General features: G+C 39.1%; 1 protein-coding gene across 3 annotated transcripts in view; it reads right to left on the bottom strand.

Moving 5' to 3' along the window:
* Positions 1 to 925: 925 nt before the first annotated feature.
* The window catches only part of GAB3 (GRB2 associated binding protein 3), a gene marked incomplete at both ends in the record, with an annotated part of 64,405 nt that continues 42,700 nt past the window's right edge, over positions 926 to 22,630 (bottom strand). For 2 of the 3 annotated variants that reach the window (XM_080719465.1, XM_080719466.1), the window contains 6 exons: positions 926 to 1,042; positions 2,387 to 2,503; positions 13,731 to 13,833; positions 15,383 to 15,464; positions 17,339 to 17,558; positions 18,265 to 18,320. In XM_080719465.1, coding sequence (XP_080575591.1) covers positions 926 to 1,042; positions 2,387 to 2,503; positions 13,731 to 13,833; positions 15,383 to 15,464; positions 17,339 to 17,558; positions 18,265 to 18,320 — 695 coding nt within the window. The remainder of the gene's footprint in view (positions 1,043 to 2,386; positions 2,504 to 13,730; positions 13,834 to 15,382; positions 15,465 to 17,338; positions 17,559 to 18,264; positions 18,321 to 22,630) is intronic. The other variant, XM_080719467.1, reaches the window with a different exon arrangement.

The raw sequence follows: 22,630 nt of genomic DNA, 5'->3' as shown, positions 1-22,630 counted from the left end.
CTCTTAGGCCCCAGAACCCATAAATGTTGGGGTGACACAATGCTTGCATTATGAAGTGAGAGTGTTTGCACTCTCAGGTCCTAGTCACTGGGCCAGAAATCCTGAGAGTGGAACTATAAGTTTTAGGTGATTTTTGTGTGCATGATTTCTTTTTATCAGTTGGGTCTATCATAGGATAGCTAGCGATGACTGGTGTCATTAGATACCATGGAGTCTGAGATCTGCTGCCCATCACTTGACTTGCATTTTTTAGGGACAGCAGTAATTGGTTTGATGGAGTCTTTGGAATAAAGAGTATAGATTCTGCCACTTTCACTGGGCTTGACCTCCTTGGCTATATATTCAAGGGCTGTTGCAAGATGGTCTCCAAGGAACCCTTTGCTAAGATGATTTATGATTCTGCTCAAAGCACAGTAGACCAGACAGAATTTCAGGTATCAGAGGTAAACATATCAGCCTGTTTGTAGCAGAACTGAATCTTATCTGTGCTCAAAATACTTCATTTGAGATATTTTTAACAGAATAAGAAAATGTTCCCTCAAGTCTTATTACACTTCCTGAATGAATGGCACTTTTTACATATAAGTTTGTGACTGTGGGATCCTCCATCTCTTCCTCCTGTGATTGCAGAGCCAACTGCAAGCATCCCTGAGGCTGGATAAATGAATTGCTGCCACAAGCTCTGGAGGTGTGTGTGCAGGAGGTGTGGACTGGACCACTTGAGACTCTGCTCCAGAAGGAAACCACTTCATTTTATCCACTCAGTGTATAAACAGATCCTTTTTCCTAAAGTTTCTTGCCAAGATCACATAAACTACACATTCCTGGATTTTGCTGTGTTGATCATCAGTGGGTTTTTAGTGGGAAAAAACGCAAATAGAACACCAAGCTTCTCTGTTTTACAATTGGCCCAAGCCTCCATCTCTCATACTTTGGATTGCCTCTCATCCGTCCACTCCTGTTTGGTACTCTGGAGAGCCTGGGTCTTCTGCTCATCTACTTGGACATAGTCTACTCTTTGCTCTTCTGAAAGGAGAAGTTTCTGTAGGGGGAGAAGAAAAAAGTTTTCATTACATCAGGAAAATGCCTGTCCTTCTGAGGTAGACTGCATTGTTGTTAAACATTTTCTGCCCCTTCCTTCCTTGTAGAAACATTCTCTCTCTCTATCTCTCTCTCTCTCTCTCTCTCTCTCTCTCTCTCTCTCTCTCTCTCTCTGTGTGTGTGTGTGTGTGTGTGTGTGTGTAAACATCTTAACTTTAGCCATTTCACTTGCTTTGACCAATAGAATGTGAGCAGAAGTGACATGTGCCAATGCTAAAGAGAAAAGAGGCATCCTGAGATTCTGCAATCTCTTCTTTCTTTGCTAGGAGCCCTGGACTGAAGATGACCTGAAACACAAAAGTCCTGGCCAGCAGCAGACTTTCTCATGAGCAGCAACTCAAAGAACCTTTGTTGTTATAAATAGCTGAGATTTGAGGGTTGTTTGGTTTGAGTATATAGTCTACTCAAACTGACTAATGTGCCTTTTCTTTGATACTTGTTGTTCCTACCTTTCTGATAAGCTTTTCTTGCATTTTATTTCAGTTTTTGGAATTACATTAATGGTAGAAAAGCAGGTTTTAACTCATCAAAAGGGGAGGGAAATCTCCCAGAGTTTTTTCAACACACACACACACACACACACACACACACACACTGTACTTTCTATCCAGTGTGTTGTTTATTTTTTCACCAAACAACACATTGTTAGACAGAGTTTGGACTGTGAATATCCCTCATTCAAAAATATTTGTCATCTACCACTTACTTTTCATTCATTCCATGATTTACACTGTAAAGTACATGATATGAGTTAATAGCTCAGATCAATTCTAGGTGTTAATCAATATGCTCTAGTAGCCCTCATTGTAGGTATTATTTCTGATTCCTACTTTTTAGATGAGAACAATACCTAAAGGATTTGAAACCATCCAATCTGTCATTCAAGGCCCTTTACTAAGAGGTTCCTCTTTAACTCTGAGCTCATTTCACCACTCCAGAAAGTCAAACCATTCTATAATGGTACTTCTTACCTAAATGGTCCCTTTTTATGTGTCTAAAGCCCTGTGCCCCTCCCTATCCCTACCTGAGGAATTTTTCTAGAATCTTTAGGGTCCAAATTTTGAAAATTATAAATAAAACATCTATCTACATACATGCATCCAAAAAATATATTCTAGAGAACTATATCAGGATTTCATACTCTCCAGGAGGCAAGATTAGAGTTCATTTGAATATTCTCCACTACACATATATATCTTTCTGAGACCTCCTAAAGAAAGCACACATAGTTTGGTATTCAGAAATAGGATCACCTGGGAGTTCTCAGATACAAAGTCCTTCTTACCTGTTGTACAGGGGCTGGTGATGCTGAGTTGAAGTCCAGGGCCAAATAATCCAGGCTGAATTTCTTTGTCCAGGTGAGAGCACCACTGCTTAGGGAGTTGGTCATGTGGTGTTCTTCCTAGGAACCAACATCACAGGATTCTGGTTAATGATGTCTAGCCAGGCTGCTCCCAAGGAGGAGGGCAAGCTGTGGCTTCATTCAAGCAGCTGCCATCAGATCATAAGCGAATGGTCTGATGAGGCCTGAGCAGAACTGTCTGCACAGCCAAGTGGCAGCTGACATTTCAAATATGACACAACAAATCAGCCTTAATATGCAGCCATTACTGGAGAGAGTTTTCCAAAATTACCTCACCAAAGAATTTATTTTATGGATCTGACAGGTACATGATATTCTAGGGCCTAACTCTTGAGAAAATCAACTACACTTATGAAAGTTCTAGTAAAGGCATCCCAAATCCATTTAAAGACATTTTCGGAGAAGTGTGGTGGCACACGCCTATAATCCTAGTACTTGGGAGGCTGAGATAAGAGATCACAGGTTTGAGGACAATCTCAGCCATATAGCAAGAATCTCAGAAACGTAGCAAGACCCTGTTCCTAAACCAAAAAAAAAAAAGTTAAAAGGGCTGGTGGGGTAGCTCAGAGGTAGAATGCTTGAGTGTAATCCCCAGTACCACAAACAAAACAACACAAAACAAAACAAAAAATTTCCACAACGCAAACAGTTATAGTGAAACTCGCCACCTAGCTCCAGAAGCAGCATGATACCTTTGGCATGACTACTCTCCCTTTTTCCCTACCCCACAAAGCGACGCACTATCTTGAATTTGGTGTGTACTATTCCTTTTCCTTTTAAATATAATTTTATGAGTATGCAAATATCCTTAAACAACATGCTATTTAGTTTTGCTTGTGTTTGAATGTCATATCAACAGAACCTTATCATATGTATCTTTGGTGACTGTGATTTTTGTTCAATATCATGTTGTTCACACTCACCCATGTCAATGTATTAGCTCTATTTCAAGCATTTTCATTGAGACAGATTATTTCATTGCATGATTTATTTAACCATTCTGCCACCAAAGGATATTTTAGTTGTTCCCAGTTTGGGGGCTATTACAAGCAATGTTGTCATGAGCATCCATGCACCTGTGGGGAGCATATCTTTAGGACTGGAATTGCTTGTTTCAAGGATGTGCTCATCTTCAACTCTATTAAATATCAATAGCTACTTTTCAGAGTGGTATTGGTTGCACTACCCTACATGAGTGCCAGGAGTGTATAAGAGATGCTATTGTCATTTATTATTTTATTTACCTATATTTTTCCTAAAATTATAAAGTTTTAGTCTTCATGTTTATGTAACAGTCTTGCTCGAACCGATTTTAGTATATGGTGGTGAGACAGGAATACACTTTATTTGTGTGTGTGTGTGTGTGTGTGTGTGTGTGTGTGTTACTAGAAATTGAACACAGGAACACAGGAGCATCTATCTCCAAGCTATACCCCCAGCTCTATTTTATTCTTTATTTTTAAGCAGGGTCTCACTAAGTTCAGTGGATGTCACTAAGTAGCTGAGCCTAGTCTTGAACCTGTGATCCTCCTATCTCAGCCTCCCAAGTACTGGGATTACAAGCATGTACCACCATAACTGGCTTTCAACTGTCTTTTGTCAGTCAAATCTATTGATTTTATGTCCATCCAACTTGATATTGTTATTAATTCCAATTATTTTATTAATTCTGACTGTAAGTAGATTATTTTGGATTTTCTGGGTAAATAATCATGTTATCTATGAATAGTCACTGTTTATTCTTCCTTTCATTTTCCTGCAAATGACATAACTGTGTATATACAACATTTTATTTATCCGTTCATTTGCTGAGAGGTACCTAGGTTGCTTCCATAATTTGGCTATTGTGAATTGTGCTTTTATAAAATGAGTATGCATGTCTTGTTATATGTGCAGGCTTTAATTCTTTTGGATATATACTGAGGAGTGGTGTAGCTGAGTCATATGGTGGCTTCATTCCTCAACTTTGAAAGAACATCCATACCGACCCCCATAATCATTGTACTAATTTACAGTCCCACCAACAGTGTATAAGTGCTCCTTTCTCCCCACATCCTCATGAGTATTATTATTTGTATTCTTTTTTTGAATCTCCAAAGATTTTTATATGACCAATAAACACATGAATATCACTCATCATTATCATAATACAACTAATCATTAAGGAAATACAAATAAAACCTATAGTGAAATACTACTTCACATTTGTTAGGATGGCAACTTAACACGTATTACCTTGCTCCAGCCCTTTACCTTGAGTTACTATCTTTACTTGTAAAGTATGTTTCTTGTAAGCAGCATATGGATGCATTCTGGTTTTTAATCCATTTTACCATCTTATATATTGGGGGGGGGATTGAGGCCATTTACATTCAGTGTGATTATTGAGAGATAACTTTTAATTCCTAACATGTTAAGATTTTATTGCTGTTTGAGATACTGTGTATTCTTCTTTGCTTAGTTGTCTGCTGTATGGAAAATCTTTGGTTCTGGTGTGTATTACTGATTTCTTCTTTGTAGTTAATCTCTTTGAGTATTTTCTCTAGTGCTGGTTTTGAAGACATAAATTCCTTAAGTTTCTGTTTGTCATGGAAGCTTCTTATTTCCCCATCTAATTTGATAGATAGTTTTGCTGGGTAGGAAATTTTGGCTGGAAGTTGTTTTCTTTCAGAGTTTGGAATATGTTACTCCATGCCCTTCTGGCTTTCATGACTTGGTTTGGGAAGTCTGGAGTGATTCTAATTGGTTTGCCTCTGAATGTCACTTGGCCCTTTGTTTTTGTTGCCTTTAAGATTCTCTGCTTGGCTTCCACATTGGTCATTTTGACAATTATGTGGCGTGGGGATCCTCTTCTCTGATCCTGTCTAAAGGGAGTTCTATAAGTTTCCTGGACCTGTGTATTGACCTCTTGCTCTATGTTTGGAAAATTTTCTGCTATTACTTCCTTGAAGAGATTGTTGATCCCTTTGGTTTCACCTTCTTTTCCCTCCTCGATTCCAATTATTCTTAGGTTAGCTCTCTTAAAATGGACCCATATTTCTTCAATGTCAGATTCCTGCTGTCGGATATTTTTTTCTAGATTAGAAACTATGCGTTCATTTTTGGATTGATCATCTTCTAAGAGCAAGATTCTATTCTCCATGTGGTCTAATATATTGTTTATAGTTTGAATTGATGCCTTTACTTCAATGATTACATCCTTTATTTCTTTTAGACTCAATTCTTTTTGAAAGTCCTGTATTATTTCTACAGTTATATTCCTGATTTGATCTTCTGGAGAGCTCTGAATTTCTGTGTTATCAGGTTCTGATAATATGGGGTTGTGGGCATTCATTGCTCTATTGTTGTTCCTCTATCCCATGATTTCAGAAGTTTGTGCCTTCTTTGGGTTCTTCCCCAGGTCACCACAACTTCACTTAGGGTGCTCTGGATCTCGAGTTTGTTGTAATCTCAGCTGCCACTACTCCTTTACTGGGTTGTATCGTAAAGTCTCAGACACAGGGAGTTAATCAAGGCTGTGCAAGACCATGGGGGTGCCGTGCTGGGTGTTTTCCCATGGGGAGCTGCAACTAGGGTGTTGTATCTTTGCCACCACTACTTCTTCACTGAGTTGGACTGCAAAAATCTCAGACCCAGGGAGATTAACAAAGATGCGCAAGTCTCTGGGTTGTAGTACTAGGATTTCTCCTATTGGGGCCGCAATTTCACTTACAGTTATTGTGCGTGCTGATCTGGAGCCGTTGTGGGTGTGGTGAACTCGCTGCCACTGCTGAAAATATGGCGCCACTGCCATGCCCTTGGCCATGAGGCATGCATATTTCTTTTCTGGTTTTGAGCTCTGTTTTGAGTACCTGGAAGGCGTAATGAACTTGGCCACTGGGAGTTTTAGACTTTCTTTGTGCTGAAAGAACTACTGAATTACACCCAAATGATCCGCAGCTGCTCACTTAAGATCCTTGTTTAACTTTCCTCTCTGGAGCCTGATTCTGTGAGGCATGATAGAGTCAGTGCGGCTCTGCAATGTAGGCTGGTTTCTTTTCTGCTCTCTGGTTGTTCTTCTAGTCTTCTTTTTCTCTGTTCCTTGTGTTTACATTTTTATTTCTCTGCTGATAGTGTTTTCTGGCTATGAAAAGCACTGATTTTGTGGCAATAGAGATAGATTTTTAGCAGGACTTGTAAATGATGCTTTTCTCAGTCGCCATCTTTCCGGAAGTCGATAATGGATATTCTGATTGGAGTGATAAGAAGTCTCCGTGCAGTTTTGATTTGCATTTCCCTGATTGCTATTGGGTCTTTCGCTATTATCTTTTGGTGTTAAATTTTTTTTAGTTCTTATATATTCTGGCTTTTAATTCTTTGATGTAAGTATAGGTGGCAATTTTTTTTAGGTCTTTGATCCACTTTGAGCTGACTTTTGTTCAGAGTGAGAAATAGGGATCTAATTTCATTCATCTACAAATGGATATCCAATTTTCCTAACACAATTTGATAAAGAGACTGTCATTTCTCTCCAGTATGTTTTTGGCACCTTGTCAAAGATCATATGACTGTATTTGCGTGGGTTTGGAGATATACCAGATGAGCCAGGTGTGGTGGCGCATGCTTGTAATCCCAGCATTCGGGATGCTGAGACCGGAGGATCGTGGTTCGTGGACAGCCTCAGCTACTTAGTGAGGCCTTCAGCAACTCAGTGAGACCCAGTTTCAAAATAAAGAATAAAAAACAGGGAAGGGGGTGTAGCTCAGAGGTCAAATGCCCCTGGGTTCCATCTCCAGACCCGCAAAAAAAAAAAAAAAAAAAAAAAAAGAAAAAGAAAAAGAAAAAGAAAAAGATATACCAGGTGACTGACCCAGTTAGATATACAGTTGAAGACCAGCAATCCCATTTCTGGGTATTTATCCTGAATCTCCATTTCTCAACAGTACCACTGTTGACATTTGGAGCTGCACAGTTCTTTGTGTGTGATGGTTGTCATGTGCACTGTAGAATATGTAGACACATCCATGAACTCTTCCCAGTAGATACCAGTAGTACCATCCCTGTTGCCCTTGGCTGAGGCAACCAAAAATGTTTTTAGATAGTCTAGTGGCCATGCCTATAATCTCAGTACTTGGGAGGCTGAGAGAGGAGGATCAAAAGTTCACTGCCAGCCTCAGTAACACCATGCCCTCTGCAATCTAGTGAGACCCTGTTTCAAAACAAAAGATAAAACAGGGCTGGGAGTGTAGCTCAGAGGTAGAATGCTCCTGGGTTGAAACTCTACTACTTCCCCACACACAAAAAATATGTCTCTAACCATTGTCAAATGCCCCTTAAGGGTCAAAATCATCCCTGATTCAAAACCACTGCTGAAGAAAAAGGAAGATTCATATCTACACAAAAATTTATAAAAGAGCACAAACAAGACAAAAATGTACACTTTTGCTACTTCTATTCAAAAAAGCATTGGGAGTTCTAGCCAAAGCAATTAGGCAAAAAAATAAAGAAATAAAAGGCATCCTAATTGGAAAAAGAATTTAAATGACCTCTATTTGCTAGAAACAAGATCTTACATATAAAAATGCATAAAGATCTCCCACAAAAGTAATAATCAATGAAAAATAAACAAATTCAGCAAAGTTGTAAGATACAGTGTCAACACATAAAAGTCAGTTGTATATCTATACATTAATAATGAACAATCCCCAAAGGAAATTAAAAAAACAATTTTATTAACAAGAGTATCAAAGGAAAAAATACTTCAGAATCAATGTAACCAAGAAGATAAAGTCGTGAATACTAAAAATTATAAGACATTGCTGAAAGAAAGCAAGGAAGATATAAGTAAACAAAAAAACATTCTTTTAATGGATTGACTTATTATTAAAATAACAATATTATTCCCAAATAATTTGCATATTCAAAGTATTTTCTATCAGAATCCTAACAGAATATTTTGCAATAAAACCTTATTCTAAAATTCACATGAAATTTTAAAGGCAAAAAGTCAAATTAATCTAGGAAAAAAGAAACAAAGTTTGGGATCTCACACTTTCTTATTTTAAAACTTACTACAAAGCAATAATATTGAAAACATTGTAGAACTGGCATAAGGAGCCATATCAGACAGTAGAATATAATAGATTACAGAAACAAAGCTTTGCATATGTGGTCAATTGATTTTCAATAGGAGTGTCAAGATGATTAAGTGGGAGAAGAGATACTGTTCTGAACAAATGGAACTGGGAAAACTGTATATCCACATGCAAAGAATGAAGTTGGACTCATATATACACATCTTATACATATACAAAAATTATATATGTATACAAAAATTAACTTATAAAGGAAAAAGTGGTACACACCTGTAGTCCCAGTACTCAAGAGATTGAGACAGGATGATCATAGGTTCAAGACCAGCTTCAGCAACTTGGTGAGGCTCTCATCAACCTAGTGAGACCCTGTTTCAAAATAACCTCAAAAAGGATAAAATATTTAGAAATAAATTTAACCAAGGAAGTAAAAGACCTCTGCAATGAAAATTATAAATCACTAAAAAAAGAAATGGAAGAATATCTTAGAAGATGGGAAAACCTCCCAAGTTCTTGGACAGGCAGAATAAATATCCTCAAAATGGCCATCCTACCCAAAACCATCTACACATTCAATGCAATTCCCATTTAAATACCATAATAATTCCTCACAAATCTAGAGGAATCAGTCATAAAAGTCATATGGAAAAACAAAAGACCCAGAATATCTAAAGCATTATGCAGAAATAAGAACCATGCTGGAGGCATCATAATATCTGACTTCAAATTAAACTACAAGTAATAGTAATAAAAACAGCATGGTATTGGCACAAACTCAGACACAGCAACCAATGGAACAAAAAAGAAGACTCAGAAACAAAGCATTATATTTATAACCAGTTGATATTTTTATTAAGGTGCCAAAAGCATACACTGTAGAAAAGATAGTCTTTTCAACAAATGCTGTTGGAAAAACTGGTTTTCCATATGTAGAAGAATGGAAGTAAACTCTAACCTCTCACTCTGCACAAGAGTCAACTCAAGATGGATCAAAAACCTAGAAGTTAGACCAGAAACTTTGAAACTTCTATAAAAGGGCATAGGGCCAACATATAGGTTCTGATAGAAACTTAATAAGATACAGAAATCTCGCCAGGCGTGGTGGCACAAGCTTGTAATCCCCGTGCTTGGGAGGCGGAGACAGGAGGATCGCGCTGGTTCGGAGCCAGCCTCGCTGGCTTAAGAGACCCTGTTTCCAAATAAAAATATATAAAAAATAGGTCTGGGAGTGTAGCCCGGAAGTAGAAGGGCTTCCAGGAACCCCAGTACCACCAAAAAAAAAAAAAGATACAGAAATCTCAGGAAATTAAAACAAGAATTAATAAGTGGGATTAAAGAGCTTATGTAGGAAACCATCAAGAACCTTAATAGAGCCAGGCATGGTGGTGCATGCTTGGGTGGCTGAGATAGGAGGATTATAGGTTCATGCCCAGCCTCAGCAACTTGTGAGGCACTGTTTCAAAATAAAGAATAAAATAGGGCTGAGGATATAGCTGAGAGGCAGAATGCTCCTGAGTTCAATCTACAGTACCACACATACAAAAAAAAAAAAACACCCAACTTTAATACAGAGTTAACAGAATGGGAGAAGATCTTTTCCAGTTAATCTTCTGGTAGAGAAGATCTCGAATATGCAAAGAACTTATGAAATTTACTGCCTTTTGTGTGGCACTGGGTATTGAACCCAGAGGCATCTTATCTCTGAGCTAACCCCCTCCCAGTCCAATTTTATTTCTTATTTGGAAACAGGGTCTCACTAAGTTGTCAAGGCTGGCTTCAAACCTATGATCCTCCTGTCTCAGCCTCCCAAGTACTGGGATTACAAGCATGCGCCACCACGTCTGGCTGAAACTTACTACTAAGAAAAACAAACAATCCAATAAAAAAATGGGTAATTGATCTAAATAGACATTTCACAAATAGAAGAAATACAAATGGCCAGTGAAATATGAAAAAATGTTCAACATCATTAGCAATCTGGGAAAAGCAGATCAAAAATACACTGAGATTCTATCTCCAGTTAGAATGGCAATCGTCAAGAGCACAAACAATAATAAATGCTTGCAAGGATGTGAGTAAATAGAATACATCATTGGGCTGGGCATGGTAGCACATACCTATAATCCTAGCACTTAGGAGTCTGAGACAGGAGGATCATGGGTTCAAAGCCAGCCTCCACAATACACTCTTGGTGGGACTGTAAACTAGTACAGCCACTATGGAGATCAGTGTGGAGGTTTCTCAGATTAGGAATGGAACCACCATATGGCCCAGTGATAGCACTCCTGGCAATCTTTCCAAAGGAAATGACATCATAATATTATAGCAATACTTACATATCCATGTTTCTAGTAGCACAATTTACAATAGCCAAATTATGGAATGGAACTAGCCTAGGTGTCCATCAATAGATACTTGGATCACAAAATTATATTTTATACACACAATAGAATTTTACTTGGCCATAAAGAAGAACAAAATCACATCATTTGCAGGAAAATGGATGGAACTCGAGAATATTATGCTAAGCGAGATTAGCCAGTCCCCTAAAACCAGATAGATGTATGCTTGTCTTATATGTGGAAGCTAGAGAGAAATTCAGAAATATAAATAATATCAGGTAAAAGAGCAGAGACTCAATGAAGTAATAGAGGAGGCTTAGGGAAGCAAGAAGGGGAGAATGGAGATGTATAGAGTATAACAGCTGAAATAATGCTATGTATGTATGCAAAAATACCAATTCCAATCTCAAGGACATGTATGAGGGGGAGGAAGGGGAGAGGGGCCTGGAGGTAAGTGCTCCATGACTTGTGTGCATGTGTGTTTTTATAACTCTATATCTCAATAAGCTATATAATTACAATGTACCAAATAAAAGTATAATTAAAATAAAATTTAAAAAATTTGCGGGTCTGGGGATGGAACCCAGGGGCATGTGACCTCCGAGCTGCAGCCCCTGCCCTATTTTTTATTCTTTATTTTGATACTAGGTCTCACTGAATTGCAAAGGGCCTCACTAAGTAGTTGAGGCTGTTCGCAAACCGTAATCCTCCGGTCTCAGCCTCCCAAATGCTGGGATTACAAGCGTGAGCCACCAGGCCCGACTAAAATAAAACAAAATTTTATTTCAGCCCTTGGCCTTAATTTTTCCAACCAGATCAGAACTTTTCCTGCAAGAGAAAAATTAATGCATATTATTGTGTACAAAATAAAAATCTAATCATGCTACTACTGACTGCCATATAGGGCTTTTGTGTGTCAGAAGAGAATTAATATAAATAAGTCACTTTAGACCATCTTATTACTGAAGTTAAAAAACACAAGTGAATGAGATAAGATAGCCTTTAAAGCACAGTGTTGATGCACGCTTGTAATCCCAGTAGTTGAGAGTCTGAGAAAGAAAGACCTCAGATTCATGGCAGGCCTTAGCAACTTAGTGAGACTCTCAGCAAATCTGTGTTTCAAAATAAACCTGTTCGAAATAAAAATAAAGTAGGGTCAGGAGTGTAGCTCTGAGTACTGCATGCACACAAAAAGATAGCTTTTAAACATTTTTCCACTGCAGTTCTCTCACAATTACCTTCAGCCAGTGTTCCTGGTTCTTCAAATACTGTGTCGTATTGCCTAGTGATACACACAGTCAGTGACCAGTGATTACAAACTCAAATAAGCAATCAATCCTTAACTATGTTGCTAACAAAACTCTGGTCTTTCTCACAACCTCAAAGATCAGAAGTAAAGTGCTGGTGTCTGGAATGACTACACTTGCTTTGATTAGGTTTTAGGTTCACTTCCCTTTTCTGTTCTCTAGAGACAGAGCACAGCTGTTCATTATCCTTTACAGGAGTGTTTTCTTCTAGAAGTTTCCCAAGGGCCATTACTAAGTGTGAGAAATATTGGGAAGACCACAGTAGATTTGTATATGAGTCACTTTCCATCTGCATATAGCTAAGTATACTTACAGCATAATTTTTATCAACTAAAATAGCAAAATAAAGCATTTAATTATTGCCTTATTGGATATTATTGTTTTTAGTTTTCCAATATCCTTTATTATTATGAATATAAAAGTAGGATTGTTTTCTCAAGAGTATATAATCACAGTGCCTTGAATGTCATCTTTTTCTTTTTTTTTTTTTTTTTTTTTTTTTTTTTTTGGTGATACTAGGGATTGAATCCAGGAGCATTCTACTCCGAACTACACTCCCAGCCCTATTTTTTATTTTTTTATTTTAAAACAGAGTCTCATTAAGTTGTGGAGGGTCTAAGTTGTTGAAGCTGGCTGTGAACCTGCAATCCTATCTCAGCCTCCCCAAGTACTAGGATTACAAGTGTGAGCCACCACGCCTGGCTTGAGCGTCATCTTTCTAAAAATCTGTTTTCAGATAAGGTGTTCACTGTCAGAGGTGAGAAAAGCAGGTCTAGAAAAATACCCTAACACAGGTGTCTCCAAAAGCTACAACACACCAGAAAGGTACAAAGGCAGGTGTTCTGGTAAAAGCGAACATCCAGGGAAATCCAGGGAATTCCAACATATCGGGCTCAAATAGTACACCACAGCCTTAGTTAAAAAAAAAAAAGTATTGCTGGTGTTTCCATTTTCCTATAACACAGGCCTTAGCCCCTGAAATACTGTGGATTCACAATGGTAGGATCAGCTGAATATTGCAGGAAAGAAAACCAGCTTCAATTTGATTTTTCCAATCTAGGAAGGCTGTGGACTGGTTTAACAATAAAGTGATTATTTCAAGATTGCACAGAGATCTCTTTCTCTCTCTCTCTCTCTCTCTCTCTCTCTCTCTCTCTCTCTCTCTCTCGTTTTTCCTCTTCTCCTCCTCTTCTTTTTTCAGTACTGGGGATTGAACCCAGGGGCATTTTACCTCTGATCTACATGCCTAGCCCTTTTTATTATTTTGAAATAAGGTCTCACTAAGTCGCTCAGGGTGGCATTGAACCTGTAATACTCCTGCAGGAGCCTCTGGGATTACAGGTGTGCTTCATTGCACCTGGCTTTTAAAATATTTTTAGGGAGACCCTGTGTGGAGATTTTTGAGGGATGTGTTTTCTTTACAATGAACTCTCATGAGTATATATATTTTTTTTTATTTTTTTCTTTTTTTTTAGGTGAAACTATCATACATTTCATGAGTATATATTGAGGTAAGAAAAATAATGTGAAAAAAATATAGGATTACCATTTGGATGTAGCTTTCTTCCTCTTCTCTAGAAACAGGACTGGCAAAGAATCTTGCAGAATTAATACCATTTCTTTCTGGAGAGAGAAAGCTGGTTCGATTGCTAAGAACAAAAATATAGATGAGGTCAAAGCAATGTCTTGCAGCTGCTGTGAAAGGCAGCCAGAAACTGACATGGCCCCATGGGGTTTCAGCCCTCTCCTTCTAGACAACTTCCTTCCGGCCTAAGCAATTCCTGAAGAAGCAAAGACTGACTGTCCAGGGCCCTGCCTTGCTCTGGAGCAAATAGCTCCCAACTGCTTTTCCCCAGGCCCTCCATAGGATATAGCTTATGAACTTTCTAGAAACAAACCAAGGCTCATATCACAGAAAAAAAAATCAGTTCTTTGAGGCCCTTTTTGTTTCCAAAGTAACCAGGAAAAGTAAGAAACTGTATCCATTTGTTGTGGTTAGACAAAGTGTCCCCTGAAGGGCTCATGTATTAATGTTCAGGGTTGATATGGTTTGGTCATGGGGTTGTAATCTCATCAGTAGTAATAGATTTGTCTGGGTAGTAACCTGAACCACAGGGGTGCAACTGGAGAAGGTGAGCCCCTGGGGATGTAGTCTTGGGGACTGTGTTTGTGTCTTCAAATCCCTTTGCTTGCTTGCGGTCTGTTGTGGCCTCCATGATGTGAGAAGCAGAGCCTTGAGCTCTCCCTCTCTCTGCTGAGCTCCAGCTCTGCACTCTTGCCTCACAGGGACTGAACTCTGGAATCTCCAAAGAAACTAGAATTTATCTTCCTTCCTCTCAGTTGTGTGGTCAGACTGACTGGGATCCAGCAGTGAGAATGCTAAGACACCATTCCTTTGAAAAAGGACAAGAATTAGAACTCTGAATCCATTTTCATCCTATTCCTGTGTCACAGGCATGGACTGAGTGTGTTTGCAGTTTTGCCTGGAAATGAGGCTTATTGCAGAATTCTGTTTTACAAAGTGATTGTGTCCTGTGGCATATAGAGCTAACCAGGAAACTCCTGGGACAGCTTCAGGACTGTGAAAATATAACTTCTAAAGGTGACATGGCAGAGTATGGATACATTTTTTTAGCTTGTCTACCCAATTTATGCAATTTATGAAACATCCTGCCTTCTCATATCTCATTGAAAAATCTGGCCTTCTAAAAGTCCTGCTGGTAGTACTGGCCCTGCCTCCCTGGGCCATAGCTGATTCCACCCGGGTTGGGGTAATATAATTTTGAGTTGGGATTGAAAAGGAGCCCACCTATGTTGGCAATAGAATTAAAGCATATAAGCAAGCTCAGGAGTGGTGGCACAGCTATCTTTAGCCAGGAAGATTATACAAAGCAAGAGAATACCACAAAGACAGAGGAATGAGTGGGTGCTAATAGAGGAGTAGACATGTGATGGCGGAGGGGAGAAAGGGGAGAGGATTCTTGAGTTCCCAATACCTCTCCAATTCCTGGTTCCACTATCCTGGAAATCTATTACATTCCTTTCTCTGTTACCTAGAAACTACCTCTGGCTCTTGATAAAAAAAAAAACACCCCAGGCCTTGTTTTCACTTAAGCAATAATATCAAGTGGGTTTCAACTCCAAGAAAGCTAGCTAAGGCCAGAGATATCTGGGCCCCTTTGACAATCAGAGGCTTACCAAGGCACAGTGCGGGTCCTGGTTAGAGATGTGTGTTCCCGAATGGTGGAGAGGTTTCTCAGGTCCAGAGGAGGTGGCCGTGCTACAAGAAAAACAGTGTCCAGTATCCAACATAGGTAGTGTTTAGGAGTTCAAGGCCAGAATCTGAAGACTGCACAACTGTGACATTCCACTTTCCTAACACACCAAATCCAAATTTGCTAACAGGAAGTACTGATGACAAGTGTGAATTTCACATTCTACTCTTCCTTGACTCCCTAAGAGTAAGGACAACTAGCTAGTAAATTTGTCACTTTACTTTCTGGAGATGACAAAAATGAGACCACATATTTCTTCAACACACACATCTAGACAACTCACTGTCAGGCACTGTTTCTAGGTGTTGGAGACACAGTTCAAACCAAACAGGTAAGTCTCTGACCTTGAGGAATTCCAGTGCCTACCTTACTTACACTCGACATATCCTAGGGGGCAAGAGGATCTCCAGGTTCTATTATCCACCAATTATTTTCCTAGGTGCCTGGAGTCTGAGAAAGTGGCTGGGCTGGAAAATGCATGTGACTTCTGCAGTCTTAGGGAGAACTCTCTTTCTGTCTCCTGGCAGCACAACACTCTGGTGTTGGGTTCATCTGCCAGCCACCTCCAAGCTTCAACTCCTGCTCTCTCCTGCCTGGGACCCAGGGTTCATCTCAGAAACATGCCCTCCTGGCCCAGGTGTCCACCATTAAACCCATCTTCTAAATCTATAAACATGAGTCCATCATATTTCTTCTCTCTGCCAGTACCTCTTCAGCTGCAATATACAGGTCAATATAGTGACTGTTAGTCACACGAGTCATATTTCCATGTTCAGAAATGATGTTTCCATCCTCACAGAAAGTCCTCTTGGACAGCACTGCTATAGAGAATTAATTGAGCAAAGCAATAATACTAACCTGAAAGTTATAGGCCCCTGGAAAATTGTTTCTGACCAGAATGGACAGCTATTTCCTCTGTACCTCATAAGACAATCTGTACTCCTATTTAGTATTGACTTCTTAATTTTTCTTTTTCCTCCAGATGGCTTTTACATATCTTCCTCCCCCTCATCTCTGCATCCCTAGCAGAGATGGTGCCTAGCACAGCATTACATGTGTGGCCAATGCTCTGCAAATGTGCAAACATGGTCGGACTAAATTTCAAGAGCTGTGACTGGAATGGACCAGGCAAGAACAGGGGGCTTAGTTATCAGCCGTGAGCATGGCCACGGAAATTGGCAGTTTTTTTGAAGAGTAAATCAGATGGAGTGTCAGAGCTCACTGTCATTGCACCAAGTAAGGCTGGGCAAGAAGGAAGTTGCTTTGACCTGCCTTTCTCTTTTCCTATTTTTCTGTCTCCCTGTCTGTCTATGCTGCTTAGCAGACCAGAGAGGCTGCCTAGGAGTAGTATGAAAGGAGCTTCGAGATGCCCTCCTTGGACACACAGGAGTCAGGCTACTCATGGATGATGATGGACCCACACAGAGCAGTGCCTTATAAACTCTGACTACAGAGGACATTAAGGAATTGTTGTCAAAGACCATTCTCGGCTGCCGTCCAGAAGGCTGGCACTGCATTTACATTCAAATGTTGTTTAAACAAGGAAATGTGAGGTGGGCTCCATTCTGACCCATCATCACTCATCCTTCGAACTTTGCTAGAGAAGCAGCCAAGGATAAGCTCTCTGAAATGAACTTGGCTTTGTAGGCCTTATATGTGTGCCATAAGTACCTATAAATGCCCTGACTCCTTTTATCATGACAATCTGGCACAGCAGGTGCCTCAGACCTTCCCATTCTATCCTAGTCACTTCTTTATGGTCCTTATATTCTGTAGCCCTCTGGGATGGTTATGGTTTCTCTAGTGCTTCCTTCCCAAGAAGGGTTAGGAAAGATCTCACTCCTTTGCTCCCCACAGCAGGCCTGGTCAGGGGTCTTACATTTCCTCTGAGGCTTGAGGTCTCTATTTACTGGGGGAGGCTCCAAGTCTGCAGGTAGTTCAGGCAGTGGGCTTGAGATGCTTCCTGAGTTCATAGGAATGTAGTCATCCTGGCTGCAGTGGGGTCCAACACCAGAGGCAATGGTCTGGGGGCTCATGGGCACATAGCTGTCTTCAGCATTGGATGAAGCTGTGGGGTACACCGGAGAGAACCTGCATGGCTGCAAGAGAACAGGTACAGGTTGGGAAATACAGAGCAATCATGGAAAGTGCTACAGTGGACGCTAAGACTGTGCATACTGTTTCAGTTCCAAGTCACTCAAGAATTACTCTGACCTTCCTCAGGAAAGTCAGATGAGTCTCTACCCAAAGTTCTGCCTATAGACCTAATGTATGAACAAAGGATAACTCTCCTGGTTCAAATACTGGAAGACTGAATGTTATAACTTTATGTCAATGCTTTACATATAATATGGTCTTTTTGTGGTACTGTGGATTGAACCCAGAGACATTCTTCCTCCAAGTTATACTCCCAGCCCGATTTTATTTCTTATGTGGAAACAAGGTCTAGATAAGTTGCCAAGGCTGACTTTGAATCTACACTCTTCCTATCTCAGCCTCTAGAGTACTGGGATCACAAGCATGAGCCACCGTGGCTGGCTTAATATAGTCATTTAATTAGCAACCCAATCATCTAATGGTCTAGGCAATTGCTAAGCAGCCAAATGTCTGGAGCATTAGAACTTGCAGGGCCCTAATGGAACACTATGTCCAGGAGTTCCCATACGAATTCAGTCTTAAGTGGAGATTGAAAGCATCCTCAGAAATTCAGAGCATTGAATCTCAAAGCACTTGAAGAGAATATATATAGGTCAAGCTATTATTAGTCAAGTTGAGGCTTTAAAGGAACCCAAGTGTCAAACTTACCAGATTTAAACTAAGCCGCTTGTCTCGGTGTCTTAAGGACTGGCATTCTATATCAGCTGAAAAAAACAAGCCAGTTAAAATGGCAATCATCAAGAAAATTAAGAATAATAAATTGTGGTGATGATGTGGTGGAAATGGAAAAATTAGATACTGTTGGTGGAACTGTAAATTAATATAACCACTATAGAGATCTGTATGGAAGTTCCTTAAAAGGGTAGGAATGGAACGACCATATGAAACAGCTACACCAGACCTATCTTTCCAAAGTAATTAACATTAGAATACTATAATGATACATGCATACCCATGTTTATAGAAGCACAATACACAATAGCCAAATTATGGAAGCAGGCTAGGTGCCCCTCAACAGATGAATGGGTAAAGAAAATGCGGTATGTACACACAATGGAGTTTTATTTAACCATGAAGAACAAAATAATGTCATTTGCAGGAAAATGGATGGAACTGGTGAGTATCATGCCAAATTAGGTCAATTTTAGAAAGTCAAAGGTATGTAGGTTTTCTTTAATGGTGTTAAAGAGAGAAAACAGGAAAAACTGGACACCTCATGAAAATAGAAGAGAGACCAGCAAACTAGAGGAAGGCGATCAGGGGGCAGAGGAGGAGAAGGGTAGTACAAGGAAATGAAATAGACAAAATGATGCTTTGCACATGTCTGAATATACCACATTGAATCCCACTATGAGTATAATTATAATGCACCTCCAAAAAAGAAACACTCTGTTGTAAGAATAGCAATTTTAGTAAATAGCAACTCTGTTGTAAAAATAGCAATTTCAATAAATGTTCAATAGACATCAGTATGTTAGATAAAATACAGTTCAGAACAAATTATAGTCAAAACAAATCAAGTAATGCATAAAAAAGACATACATCATGATAAATTTGGATTTATTCCAGGAATGTAAGATTGGTTAGATTGTGTGTGTGTGTGTGTGTGTGTGTGTGTGTGTGTGTGTGCATGGTATTAGGGATAGAACCCAGAGGTGTTCTACCTCTGAGCTGTACCCCCAGCTATATTTTATTTTTTATTTGGAAACAGGGTCTCACTAAGTTGTGGAGAGTCTTGCTAAGTTGCTGAGGCTGGCTTTGAATCTGAAATCCTCCCAAGTACTAGAACAAGCATATACCACCATGCTTGGCTTGAAAATTTAAAAATTAACCAATGAATTTCTCCATATCAACGGGATGAAAATAATATGCTAATAAAATGTTTCATTCACAAAATATAAATATATTAGGTGAGGGATTCAATAGTTTTATTATTCTACAATGTAGTCAAATATCAAAACATCACACTGTGCCTCATAACTATATGCAATTATTTTTCTGCTGAATAAAACAAAATATGGTCAACTAATCTTTGACAAGGGTGTCAAGAATTCACAACAGGGAAAGAAATGTCTCTTCTATAAATGGTTCTGAGAAAACTGGATAAGCACATGGAAAAGAATGAAACTGGGAAGTTGTCTAACACCATACACAAACATCATGTCAAAATGGGTAAAAAAAAAAAAAGAAATTTACAGCCCAATACCAAAAAATAACCTCTTAGAAGAAAATATAGGGGAAAGCTCCTTGACGTTGATTGGCCTTGGTAATGATTTTTTTATATCATATCCAAACCTCGGACAACAAAAGAAAAAAAGTAAATACATGAGATCAAACTAAACAGTTTCTGCACATCAAAGGAAACAATCAACAGAGTAAAAAGGCAACCTGCAGAATGTGAGAAAATATTTGCAACCAATATATATGATAAGAAATAAGTATACACAATATATATGGAACCAAAGAAACTCAACAATAAAAATCTAATGGCCTTTAATGAAGGAAACACTTCCATTGACATTATGTACCTATGTGAGAATACCAATGTCAATCTCAATACCATGTATGGAGAAGGGAAAAGTGGGGAGGGAGCTGGAGGAAAAGCGCACCCAGTGCTGTGTGCATGGATGTCCCTACCACTATGAACTACATTATGATGTGAGAAATGATCAAGACATCTAGCCAGGCGTGGTGCTGCACGCTTGTAATCCCAGCATTCAGGAGGCTGAGACAGGAGGATCGCGGTTCATGGCCAGCCTCAGCTACTTAGTGAGGCCCTCTGCAGCTCAGTAAGACCCTGTTTCAAAATAAAGAAAAAAAATAGGGCAGGGGGTATAGCTTGGAGGTCTAATGCCCCTGGGTTCCATTCCCAGAACCACACAAAAAAAATTATCAAGACATCTAGATAGACATTTCTGAGAAGACAAATGGCCAATAAATACATGAAAAAATGTTCAGCATCACTAACCATCAGGGAAATTCAAATAAAACCATAGCGAGATTATCACCTCATTTAAGTTAGATTGACTATCATCAAAAAGACAAAAAACAAAAACAAACAAAAAACCCCCCAAAACAAAGGCCAGGTGTGGTGGCACATGCTTGTAATCCCAGAATTCGGGAGGCAAAGACCAGAGGATCGGGGTTCATGGACAGCCTCAGCTACTTAGTGAGACACTTTGCAACTCAGTGAGACCCCATTTCAAAAATAAAAAGACTAAAAAATAGGGCTTGGGGTATAGTTCGGAAGTACAATACCCAGTACCACGATAAGTAAATAATAAATAAATAAATAAATAAATAAATAAATAAATAAATAAATAAAAGACAAAAATGGGCAGGGTAGCACATGTCTGTAATCCTAATACTTAGGAGAATGAGACAGTAGGGTTGCAGGTTAGCAGTCAGCTTTAGCAACTTAGGCCTTCCACAACATAGTGAGAACCTATTTCCAAAAAAAATAAATAAAACAGGGCTAGGATATAGTCCAGAGGCAGAATGCCCCTTGTTTTCCCAGCACCACACACAAACAAAAGTAGCAAATGTTGGCAAGGATCTGGATGTGGTGGCACAGGCTTGTAAATCTCAGTATTTGGGAGGTTGAGAAAAGAGAATCATAGGTTCACCATCAGCCTCAGCAACTCAGTGAGACTCTATTCCAAAATAAAAAAAAATAAGCCTGGAGGTATAGCTTGAAGGTAGAGTGCCCCTGGGTTTAATTCTCAGTATCTCTACCAAAAAATATTGGCAAGGACATGGAGAAAGGGGACTGCTTACACACTATTAGTGAGAATATAAATGAGAACAGCTATTAGGGAAAACAGCATTAAGTTTCCTCAAAACATTAAAAATAGAACTACCATATAATCCAGTGATCCCAGTTACCAGTACTGGACATATAGACAAAGGAAAGGAAATCAGTGCATACTTCCATTTTTATTGAAGTACTATTGACAACAGCCAAGATATGAAATGGACATTGGCAGATGAACAGATAAATTGTGGCACATGCACACACACATACATATACACACAATGTATATACACATATACACACATACATACACACATGTACTTTACATGTATACAATCAAATATTATAAGGCCATAAAGATAAGGAAATGCTATAATTTGCAATAACATGGATGAGCCTGGGGGACATTACATAGTTAAAGAAACCAGACAAAGAAAAATAAAATGCTGCGTGATCTCGCTCATAGGTAGTATCTAGTCAAACCCATAAAAGTAGCATGGCAATTGCCTGGAACTTGTGTGCAAGAAAGAGGGGAGATGGTGGCCAAAGGGTATAAACCTTCAATTATAAGATGAGCAAGTTTGGGGGACTGATTTTATTGAGATGATCATTACACAATGTATATGCATGTCAAATCATCATACTGTATACCTTGAATATAGATACTTTTTATTTGTCAATTAAATGTTTTAGAATAAAAAGATATGTAAACAGAAGGATATTTCCTGTTCATGGATTAGAAAACTCAACAGTGTAAAAATGTCAAATATTTACAACTGATCTATAGATATGATACAATACTCCTTAAGTCATCAATATAGCCAGGCGTGGTGGCACACGCTTGTAATCCCAGCATTCGGGAGGCTGAGACTGGAGGATCGCGATTCGTGGACAGCCTCAGCTACTACTTAGTGAGGCCCTCTGCAACTTATGAGACCCTGTTTCAAAATAAAGAATAAAAAATAGGGCAGGGGGTATAGCTCAGAGGTCGAATGCCCCTGGGTTTCATCCCCAGACCCACAAAAAAAAGTCATCAATATATTGAATATATGTATCTGGAATGTGACCAAATGACTCTAAAATTGGCTCCAGAATATGCAAGTCATTCTTGAAGAAAAGCTGAGATAACTTTTGTACTAGATATCAAGATAGAAAGTTAGCAAAACTAAATTAAGAGAGTGTGATGTCCACGCAAGCTTGCCCAATGGGATAGAAACCAGAGCTCAGACTCAGACCCTCACATACATGGGCCCTTCAGTT

Source organism: Muscardinus avellanarius, assembly GCF_963383645.1.
Source record: "Muscardinus avellanarius genome assembly, chromosome: X".
Classification (NCBI taxonomy): Eukaryota; Metazoa; Chordata; class Mammalia; order Rodentia; family Gliridae; genus Muscardinus; species Muscardinus avellanarius.
The sequence above is the reverse complement of the archived record's forward strand: the minus strand, read 5'-3'. Positions and strand labels throughout refer to the sequence as shown.